Here is a 12023-nt window from a genome sequence, read left to right on the forward strand (position 1 = left end):
TTGTATATTCTTATTAAATGACCATTTTGCTGAAATTGGATTGTTGCATTTAACATTAGCCAAAATAATTTTCTAACATGTGAAAGAATGTTAGATTTATATAGAGCCAGAGCACCTGAATTTACTACTTATTGTCTGTGTGACTTTGTCCTGTGTGACATCTCTGAGCCCCAGGTTCCTCATTTGTAAAAAGATATAGTTGGATTAGATAATCTCTAGTCTCTTTTAGTTCTAAATCTATAATCTTATGATTCTATGATCCTCTCTCAAGATAACTTTCCTTGGAGCTAAGGAATCTAAGCATCTAAAGAGGGGAAATTAAAGGTGGCAATTTGAGGCTAATAAGATCGAGTTTGTACTAACCTTGTGTAAACATCTTAATGTTTCTGTTTCCAAGGCCAAGGTGGATAAGGCTGCCATGTTTTGGTCCACTGATGACTGTATACTTTAGAAGTTTATGAAGACTGTCTTGATCTTTTGCTTTTAGAGATTTACTGGTGATCAGGAAGCCCAAGTGGCCAGTCTGAAGAAGCCTCAAAGCTGGGGCACCTTTGTTGACCACAATCTGGGGTACTCCATCATCCAAGGAGCTAATCTGGATTTTCATCACCTGGGGCTTGTGTGTTGCCAGGACTGTGTCTGGGAAGATGTAGAAATCTGTATGTGTGCCATCTGTCACAATGAAAGAGAAACTGTCCTCAGTGGTCTCAGTGCCATCATGCTGATAGCTGATCAAATTCTCATTCAGGTCTTGTTTGGTGAAATTGGTGATGGGCTGGCTGCTATTATACAGAATTTGCCCATGGATGGGGAAGTGGGTGATGGTAAAGCGTAGAAGGCCATCTGGGCTGTCCTGGTCCTCAGCTGACAGTTCAAATGGAGTTATCAGCTTTTTCTCCCCTTCACATACTAACAAGTGGTGAATGGTTAAGATAGGCTTCTTATTATCCACATCAGTGATAGAGACACAAAAGGTTCGGAATATAGAATTGTGGCCATCGGAAACCTTGAACTCAAAGCTGTCCATCTTTATCTCATCTTCTGCAGTGTGGACATAGGAGATTTTGTTGCCAGCCAGTTGTAGCTGGGTAAAAGAACTGATAGGTTCCTCAGGTAGGTCAGAACTTTCCAGGTGGCCTCGGGTTGGGGCTCTGGTGATGCTGAAATGTAATTGTTCATCAGGGCTATTGATGTCACTAGTGCTGAGAAGGTCAGTGGTGAGGATCACTCTGGCACCTTCCTTCAGGGTCACTCCTTTATTAATCACCTCAGGAAAAACCTTGTCTGTGCTACTGATGGTGACATAGAAAGACCTGTCTATCAAGGGATTAATTCCATCAGTCACATCAAATCTGATTATGTCCTGGATCCCTTCTAGTCCTTTGTGGCTATAACAGATTAAACCCTGGTCAATTTCAGACTGTGTGAAGTTCATACCCAAAGTAAGGTTGCTCCCCACCCTCCCTCTAGGCTCAAAGAGCTTCTGTAGGAGTCCTTGTCTTGGCCCTGACCGAAGAATGTAAGCAAGGTCCTTATCATTTGAGTCAAGGTCTGTGGCCTTTAGGACCTGGTTGGTGATGACTTTGGTCTGTCCAATGTCTACTTCCAGTCCATCATTGATGATTAGCCTTGGGGTCTCATCATCTACCAAGATCACTGTGATTGGTATCTTCCTATGGATCATGTGTTTCCCATCAGTCACCCAAACCTCAAAACTGTCCTCTGTAGTCTCTGAGTCATCATGTTCATATACAATGGTGGAGGCCTCTTGAATCTCCTCCAGGGTGAAGCTATGGACAGGTTGGCTTCCAGTGGCCAATTGCTGCACAATTTGTCCATTTTGGGGAAGGACTGTGATCTGAAATTGTAGCTTATCTGGTGGCAGGTCTGCATCAGCAGTATTGAGTAGAGGAGTGTCTATAACTAGACTCATTCCTTCCAGCACCACAAACTCATGGGTGAAAAGTTCTGGTTGTTCATCATTGGTGGGCAGGATGATGATAGGGAAAATGTGGTTGGGGGAGAAGTTGATACCATCAGAGCAATGAAAAGTGGCCTGATCCTCCCTTGGTTCTACCCCTTTGTGAATACTTTGGACAAAATTGATGTACCCTTGACATATATCCTTGATGGTAAAGGCACTGATAGGGCTGCCAGCCTGGGATTTCTCTGAGCCAGGGGCTGGAGAGATGTTTTCCAGGTAACCAAATGAGGGCTGGCCAATGATAGTACACAAGACATCATTATGGGGTGTGTCTATATCCTTAGCATCTAAATGTCTCAGTGTCAAGGTGCTTTTCCCACCCTCAGGGACACTAAATAGCTCCCCCACCTTCATTTCAGGAGGCACACTATCTATGGGTAACACAGTCACCTGTACTTGTACACCCTCCACTATTTTGCCCTCAGTCACCCAGAGATCAGAGTGGTTAGATATTGTAAGGTTGAAGGAATCATGCTGTTTCTGCATGCCAATCTCACCCCCAGTGTGGGCATAAGCTACTGCCCCATTGATGAGATCTCCTTGGGTGAACTGTTCTGTGGGCAACCCATTAACTAGTATAATGCCCAACTTTGGAGGCTTCTCTACCAAGAAGGTTAACATGATATCTGTGTCCTTATCTTTACCCTGGATTATACCTGTGGTCATCTTTGTGGCACCGTTCTCTAGGACTTCAATGGAAGTACCCACCCAGCCACCTCCAGGAATGGTGATCCCATCCTCAACAGTCTTTATAGTAACTCGGACAGTAATGGGTACTTGGTGGACTCTATCACTTACAACCAACTGGAAGGCATCATTGGTGGTCTCTCCACCACCATGTTGATAGGAAACATGCCCATTAACAATATCATCACTCATAAAATAAGTCCCTAAGGCCATCACTCCTTCTAAGTAAAGGAGATGACCATGTTGGGGGCCCTGGACTAAAGTGAACACAATTTTGTCAGCATCTGTGTCTGGGTCTATAACACCTAGTTCCCTGCTGGTCAGGATAAAGTTCTTCCCCTCTTTTACAGTGAAGCCACTGTTAATAACTTCTGGAGGTTGGTTGTTCACAGGCTGCAGGAACAAATTGAAAGTACCTGGCACAGAGTTACCTGCAGAATCCACCACATGGTATGTGAATTGGACAACTCGAGGAACAATGCCTACTTCTTGCTGGGGAGGCTGATAGGCCACCTTATGGTGGTTCACCTGGGCCTGGGTGAACTGTGTAATAGGTATCGTTGGGGCATCCATAAGCACAATTTCCCCAGCTGGGACAGGGTGATTATTATCTACATCTGTAGGGGGAGTCAAGATCATATATCGCAAATGCCAGTCATCAGAATCCATATCAGTATAGCAGAGGAATTCCTTTTGGAAAGGTGTCAGCTGGTATCCTTTCACAATCATCTCTAAGCTCACTCCTGAGTACAACTTTGGGCTCAGAACATCCACTGGCTGGACCATGATGGTGAAGAAGTGCTGACCTGATTGGTTGGGTGGATCATGGTCATCCTGCACATGGAACACCAGTTGGTCTAACATGGAGCTAGGATGGTGGGGTCCAAGATGGCGGTAAAAGAGCCTCCCATCTAGTATGTCTTGCTGTAGCCACTCAGTCACCACCTTTTCATAGAGTCCCTTTTTTTCCACAAATGTCCAGCCTTTCCCTCCTTTGCCCATCAAAGGTGATGGGGGTTTACTTTGACGCAATAAGACCTCTCCAAGGTGCTGCATTGTAAGGGTGGAAGTAGGGGCCAAGTCCCACCCTCTTTCTTTCTCTTCATTCTCTAGGGCTGGCCTCTTTAGTACAAAGCGAATGGTTGAGTCTTCAGAATCAATGTCTGTGGCACTAAGTTCAAAGTGAGAAATCTGGACCACTTCACCCTCAGCCAAGGAGAGCCCAGTATTGGTATTGACAACTGGGGGCTCATCATCTTCAGGGGCAATTGTGATGGAAAAGAAGAACTCTACATCATGCTGCCCATCACCCATGCGGAAAATGATGTTGTCATTATAGGTGTCACTGCCATCATGCTGGTAAATCACTCGCTCTGCAGCCAGGTCTGCAGATGTGAAATATTTGCGCTCTGTAGGTGCTCCAAGAACCACTAGCTGCCCATGCCTCAAACCTTTTACTATGGTCACCCTTACCTCTTCCAGGTTGTCTTCATCACTGATCTCCAAACTCTGAGCACTGGACAGAGGCCGAGACTGACCTTCAAACAGTAATAGTCCTTGGTTCCGAGAGGCCACAGGGGCCAGTGTGTTCATGGGTTTCACTACAACCATGAAGGCAAATGGGCCAGAGGCAGCCCCATCCACATCCACTACCTCCAACTCCAGCTGGAAAAGGCGCTCTTGGTTGGAATCATCAGTAGGGGGCTGATAGGCAATCTTCAGCTCTCTCAGGTCCTGTTGAGTAAATGAGGTTATTGGTTGTCCCAGGGGATTATCTGTATTGATGAAGTAGCCTTGCTGCCCATGGGACTCAGGAAGTGCTGGAGAGAAGTTAAGGATGTTAAAGACCAAGTCGTCTGGACTGGATTCCAAGTCCTCAGCTGCTAGTGATTCCAGAGTCAGAGCTGTCAGTACAAACTGATCCACCTCCATCATCATCATGGCTCCAAAACTAGGCCTGGGTGGAGAGTTCTCTGTTCCTTCTTGAATTTTCACCAGCATCTGGAAGTGCTCCTGGACCAGGATCCTGGATAGTTTAATGTCCCCTTCCTCTTCTGGCCCTACGATCTCCACCAAGAAGGGCACGTAGTCCCTATTGGGTGATGAGGGGTTGGTCATGTGCTGGTAGGATACCCCGGCAGTCAAGAACGCCTGACAATCCATTCTCCTCCCTGGGGGCAGCGGGGCACCTGAGGGTCCTACCAACCTTCCATACCTGGGAAAAGCGCCAGTTTCTCGGGGAAGTGGGGTGAGACGGCATGTCAGAGGGACCCCATTTAGGGAGGAAGCAGTGGAGAAGTTCAGCACCGTTTGGTCAATGGCGTTACTGAAGCCCCGCAGCTTTTCCACAGTCAAGGGCAGGTTGCGGGTGACCACCTCAGACTGACTGAAGTCTACGTCCACGGGCATTGTGAAAGGCAGCACGAGGGTCTGACTCTGGGAATCGTAGCGCAGCTGCAGTCGGAGCTGTTGCTGTGCTGGGCTGCGGGCGCCAAAGTGAGTGTAGCGAACTTGCGCTGGGCCGAAGGCGCACGGAAAGCTGGCTGGGGAGAGCAAGCCCGCCGGTGGGGAGACCGCAGCCACTCTGCCTCCGTCCTTACCCAGTACCATTACCATGCACCTGTCCCCCGGCTGCACACGGATCACCAGGTTCCGGGCTGGGTCCAGCCACACGGAGCGTCCCAGGGGTACCCGGAGCCCCGGTGACGCTGCCAGGATGTCTGCGCCCATGGAGCTGTGGTTGTGACTGCGGGTGCCGAGTATCGGTCCGGAAGCCCAGAGTTTAGGCTCGGGTGTCTGTGCCCTCAGTGCCAGGCAACACAACAGGAGCGCCGCGAACACCTCCAGCAGCTGGCGGGGAGTACCCCGGGGGCGATGCCAGGAACGGGTCATATCTCTCCGGAGAGCGGCTGGGATCCGCAGCTGCTCAGACGGCCAGGTTGGCAACCGAGGATCTAGCTCTTTCCAGCTCGCAGGAGTGACTGAATCTCAGCTGCTGCAGGTAGAAGAGGAGAAAAACGAGAGGAGGGGTCCTAGACTAGTCCCCGGCTCCGCCCTCTTACCCTCTCCTTACGCCCAGCCCCGGTGGTGCGCAGACGCCCCTTGATAGCCCGACTGGAGCGGGGAGACCTAGACTAGGATGTGAAGAGACCTCTTATTTTACACCCCCCCCCCCCCAAACGCTTGAGTCAACAGCTGTTCCTCCTGGCAGGAGGACAGGCTCTGGGATCCATCCCCTTTTCAAAACGCCGCACTTCGGTGGCATCAGCATTTAAGAGGTGGAGGAATAACTCGCCTTTACTCCAGTACCCTGAGTGGTCATTCGATTCACAAATCCCCAGGTTTTTTCAGAGTCGGCTCTTGAGAAGCGAGACAGGTTTCTAGCACCCAGGAAGAGTAGCGATCGCCAGTAGTCTCTGCTCTGTTTGTGTGTCTCTCGATCTGGGAATACTCCAGTTAGTCCTATTAGCTTCTCTAGGTTTGTGTGTTTTAATCGTTTATGGTTTCTAAAGTAGGAAGCAAAGGTTATTTGACGTTCATGTTTCTACCCCAAAACTTGTGAATCTCTGACGGATAGAACTGGGGTTTATATGCATCTGGGTGGGGAGGCAGGTGATCAGGGGCAGACAAGTCAAGAAGGAAAGAAAACGGGACTGCCACAGAGATTTCTCTGTGATGAATGCTGTGGATCGAAGGAACAAATTGTAAAGGAAGGATTTTACTAGTACTTAAATCATTTCTTGTAATAAATGACTTACAACTTCAGGTGTTGAAGGAGCCACAATTAGTAGAACATTTTTGGGGCCATATTAAAGATTTATGGATTTTAAAATATTTAAAAAGTAGGTTCCTGATCCATCTTTTTTAAAAGTCAAAGGGAAGAAGGCAACCTTTAGCAAAGTTTCTGTTTGCTTATATAGGGCTGACCCCCTGTTTTCTGGTAAACCTTTTATCGAAGCAGTAATGCTCTCCTATGTTTCACATTTAAGGAGCAAAGTTTGAGTTGTCATAAGAATATGTGTGCTTATTTGGATCCATGCGTTTGTTTCAGCTGCTTCTTCTGTACCCAGAACACTTAATCTGTCTGTCTGTTTGTATCTCTGGTGGTGAAGAGCACTAGGACCAGGAGCCAGGAAGACTTGAATTCAAATTTGATCTTAGACACTTACTAACGCTGTGACTTCAGGAAAGTAACTTAATCCTATTTGCCTCAGTTTCCTCATATGTGAGCTGGAGAAGGAAATGGCAAACTACACCAGTATCTTTGCTAAGAAAACCTTAAATGGGGTCTTGAAGAGTTAGACAGGACTGAACAACATTATCTATCTATCTATCTATCTATCTATCTATCTATCTATCTATCTATCTATCTATCTGTCTGTCTGTCTGTCTGTCTGTCTGTCTGTCTGTCTGTCTGTCTGTCTGTCTATCTATCTATCTATCTATCTGTCTGTCTGTCTGTCTATCTATCTGTCTATCTATCTGTCTGTCTACCTGTCTATTTGCCTACCTGTCTATCTGCCTCTCTGTCTGTCTATCTGTCTGTCTGTCTACCTGTCTATCTACCTACCTACCTACCTCCCTCTCTCTCTCTCTCTCTCTCTATATATATATATATATATATATATGTATCTGTCTGTCTATCTATCTATCAATCAATCTGTCTGTCTGTCTACTTGTCTGTCTGTCTACCTGTCTATTTGTCTACCTGTTTATTTGTCTGCCTGTGTGTCTGTCTATCTGTCCATCTATCTATCTATCTATCTATCTATCTATCTATCTATCTATCTGTCTGTCTGTCTGTCTGTCTGTCTGTCTGTCTATCTATCTATCTATCTCTCCATCCTAAGAGACTGCCAGAGAATAACAAATACTGAGCCCATAGTCATCATTCCTTAGTTTGGCTCTTGATTTATGAGACATGAATGGAGGACTGGCTTTGGAGTCTCTATCTAGTTGTATTAAAATCCTGTCTCTGATGCCTATTAGCTAGGTGACTATGGGCTGATCACTTAACCTTTCACTATTCCCTCTCCTCAATCTGCCCATCTCTATGGAGTTTCCACATTAGTGCAATCACTTTGCCTTAAATTTGAACTAGTTTAATTAGCAAAAAGTTTCAAAATAAAAATAAATCCTTGACTTAAAAAAAAAATCCAAACCTGTGAATTCACTGATTTATAGAGAACTGAATGAGAACTTCCTTTACTAATATGAATTGGAAGCTTCTCTACAAGTTTTAGTCTGATTTAGGGGTATTGAGGCTTTAAGGGACTTGCCCAGATTCAGGAGGTCACTTGATATCAGAAGTGGGACTTGAACCAAAGTCTCTCTGATTTCAAGGCCAGCTCTTTATGTGCTAAATCTCATTTTCCTTTTATCTCTACACTATTTCCCTCAAATTATTCATGTGGATAGTGCATTACAATGTGCTAATCATTTTTTATGAAGGATACCTAAGGGGGAAGATGAGTGGTTCAGTGGATTGAAAACCAGGCTTAGATATAGGAGATCCTGGGTTCAAATATGTTTTCATATACTTTCTAGCTGTATGACTCTGGGAAAGTCACTTAACCCCAAATGACTTTGGAGTCGATACCTGGTATTGATTCTAAGAAGGAGAATAAGGATTAAAAAAAAAAAGTAGACTGAACTGGAAGCTGATTCTGGACATGATGATATCTGAGTTCCCTAGGTGGTACAGTTCATAGAGTATTAGACCAGGAGTTAGGAAAACCCAAGTTCAAAATCCAACATTAGACACATAATAGCTGTGGGACCCTGGGCAAGTCACTTGACTTTGTCCATTGGAGGAGGAAATAGCAAACAAATCCAATATATTTGTCAAGAAAACTCCAAGTGGAGTCATGAAGAGTCAGATGCAACCTAAATGGCTGAAATGAACAACAAAAACAAAAAACAAAATGATTAGTGTAAGTTCTTTTGCCTTCTGTCTTCCTTAGTTTTCTCAACTGGAAAATGCAAATAATATCACTCCAGAGCTGTTGTGAAGATATAATGAGGTATTATTTGAAAAGCATGTAGCACAGGGCCTGGCTCATAATAAGCAGTTAATAAATGGGTGTTACCTTTCTTCCTTCCAGTTCGTATGGGCTGTGAATCTTTGGATAAGAGTTCTTGGTAGCCAAATTGTACCTTCCAAGCAGAATAGCCTGAAAGAGCTAACATGACTTTCCAAAGAGTGACTCTATTTACACATGTAGGGACATATATAGGCAACATACAACACCTGATATTATCAAGAGTTCTTCATACCAATGAAGTATCATACCTACAAAGGGTCTAAAGGGTTAGCTTACAAGGTGAGCATCATCCCTGTCTTCCATCAGCAGCAGTGGAAGAGGATTCTCCTGAGGCAGCTAGGTAGCTCACTGGATAGAGTCAGACCTAGAGAAGAGATGTCTTGGGTTCAAATCAGTCACAGCCACTTCCTAGCTGTGTCTGTGTGACCCTGGGTAAGTCACTTAACTGCCATTGCCTAGCTTTTACCATACTTCTGCCTGGAAACCAATATTTAGCATTAATTTTAAGATATAAGGTAAAGATTATTTTTTTATTTAAAAAAGGAAAAGGATTATATTATGTATAAAAAAAAGAAATAATCACACCATTTTCCTGACACATGTATTACATATATCCCTTTATGACCAATATTGGTATGAATGACTTGACTGGGTACATCAGCTTTCCTTAACTAATGAGGAGTCCCTGGAAACAGTATTTTTGTTGATCTGGTTACAACATATTGGACAAAATGAAGAGTCTTGTGCATCTGGTGCTCTCTGGTCCCATGACAATGTAGTTGTCATGATATATAAGAAAAGAATTTTTAGCCACTGTGCATTGCATATTCAAAGCAGGGGAATGAGCTGAGCTCTAGCTATAGGTAGTGTGGAGATGTATGAGTGGAGACAACAGGATGCTTCTAGGAATACTTAGCTGGTAGGTTTGCTAAGGAGGGAATCTTTAGACAATTCCATTTGTTCATTCATTCATCCATCCATTCATTCATTCATTCATTCATTCATTCATTCATTCATTAATGCAATCATTCAATCAATCAGTCCTTGAAGAATTTGTGATTTTGTCTGAGTATGTTCTACTTTGGAGGTCTAGAGAATGTAACCCTTCCAACACTTTGCTAGAAAAGATCCATGAATGACTGATCAAGACATTTTAGCACCTATGCCAGTTTTGGAGTGGAGCCTTCGTGTCTCTCTACTCATATATTCCACTGGTATTCTACATACAAGGCACTGTCTGGAACAGTTGTAGATTTCAGAAAGAATAAGATGTGATCTTCAACTGCAAGAAGCCTGAAATAAGAATATTTCACATTTTGATGTGAATTCTATGTGAACAATGTGGATTTCTATCATATACAAGGGCTAATCTGTAATTGGAGCATTAACCCTTTTGTTGAGATAGTTAAAATAGTTCAAAAGCACTTTGATCACAACAGTCTTGTGGAATAGATAATATAAGTATTAGCATCCCCATTTATAGGTGAGGAAATAGAGACTCTGAGGGACTTGCCAACCCAGTCAAAAAGCTGAGATGGAATTCAAACCCAGGCTCACTACTCTTTCCACTCTAACGTCACCTAGAAGAAAAGGTATGTATTCAAATAAAAATAATACAATGAAAGTTGGAGAAAGGTACAAAACAGAAGGCTATGACACAGAGTTCAACTCATCATTGTTGTCACCCTGTGAGAAGACAGAAGAAAGAAGAAAAGATTGTATATAATATCCTTTCTAGCCTCTACAACTTCCTTTAAATTAGCTAATTCATTATTCAGTAGTGAGGGAGGATCAACTCAGTTTCTCTGGGTCCTTCAGCTTGTTTATAACCATTCTACCACCATTTGCTGGCTGTGGAATACTAGTTGTGTGACCTTGGGAAAGTCACTGAAACTCTTCAAGCCTCAGTTTTCTCCTTTGTAAAATAATTGTGTAATAAGATTGGCACTGCTCACCTCACAGTGTCACTGTGAGGGTCAAATGAGATAATGTCTTTCAGTCACTCTGTAGAATACTAAATAATTATCAGCCATTATAATAATGGGATTTCTGGCCATATATTCACTCACAAAATTTAATTATAACTGAAGAGTTTTCTCTATACATATTAAACTACATTTACCCTTCACTGTTCCAGTTTTATTATTTGGTCCCTCCTGAAATTGGCAAATAGAGCACACCCAGCTTCCATGCTATACTTTGAGTCAGCATTCTCATCACAGGAGATGCAGTAGAGATCGAGAAAGACACCAGAATTGTATGAGAAGTTCTATTTCCAGCTCATTCTTCTTTTCCCTTATACCAGTGGTTCTCAAACATTTTTCCTTTTTCTTTCTTTTGCTTACTGCATAGCATTTCTTTGTTGTTGTTGTTGTTGTAAGATACTGTGGGGTGGACCAGCCTCCCACAGAGGATGGGGTCTTGGAGGTGGGATGGTGTTGGCAAAATGATGGATGGGACACAGCTTTCACATTCAACCCGCAGCACAGGCTTCATAGGATAAACTGCTCCACTTTGGCTGAGGCCTGGTTTTATTTTATACCCTCATGATCACACATCTACTTGGCAGGCATTTTCATTCTCATCATACATATTTCCATGGAACCTAACAACAGACAGAAAGCCTAGGGAGATAGTCAACAAAACATTGTTGCTAAGTGCAGGATCAGAGGGTAGAATCAACATGACCCAGGTATAGGTTAAATTCAGAGCACAGATTTGCCAAAAGTTTTTATGCCTAGGAAAGAGGGTCCTATTTAAGTGGGTATATAAGAATCCTTAGGTTTAATTTTGTAAGTGAGCTCTCCTGGTAATATCCTGGGGGGACAGAGTGGGACATCTGTATTAACCCTGTAAGCATGCTGCTCTCATCTATTTTTCCTGGGGCTAAATAAGAATAATATTCATGGCAATTCCAATAATAAGGGGATGTTCATAATGAAAGTCACTTAGGGGGGTTTTAGTGGGTGTTTCCATCCTTCCTGGGGGCTGATTTGAAGTCCCCAGTTTCCATGTGGACCATGTAAAACAGCATGGTCTTTGATGGCTCCTGGCAGTAAGAAACTGTGGCATACTTAATGTCTAAGCTGGTAATGAATCAGGGATGTAGAGAGCCTCATGCATGCCCAATGTCCTTTTGCTAAAAGCAGACATTTTGGAGAGTTCTTTATTGATTTAAATTCTGACCAAATTTTCAGATTTTTATTTGTCTGTAATAGCCAAATTTTGTTTTATTTTGAGAATGCTATAACTTCCATACTATGCATTCTGAGTTGATAAAGTTTATATTAAATGAAATGACTTATGCA

General features: G+C 43.6%; 1 protein-coding gene across 1 annotated transcript in view; it reads right to left on the reverse strand.

Annotated features, from left to right (window-relative positions):
* The window catches only part of FREM3 (FRAS1 related extracellular matrix 3), a 129014-nt gene extending 123526 nt beyond the window's left edge, over window positions 1–5488 (reverse strand). The window contains exon 1 of the mRNA XM_056803807.1: window positions 364–5488. Coding sequence (XP_056659785.1) covers window positions 364–5401 — 5038 coding nt within the window. The 5' untranslated portion in view covers window positions 5402–5488. The remainder of the gene's footprint in view (window positions 1–363) is intronic.
* Window positions 5489–12023: the final 6535 nt, after the last annotated feature.

This window comes from Monodelphis domestica, chromosome 6 (genome assembly GCF_027887165.1).
Source record: "Monodelphis domestica isolate mMonDom1 chromosome 6, mMonDom1.pri, whole genome shotgun sequence".
NCBI classification, from domain to species: domain Eukaryota; kingdom Metazoa; phylum Chordata; class Mammalia; order Didelphimorphia; family Didelphidae; genus Monodelphis; species Monodelphis domestica.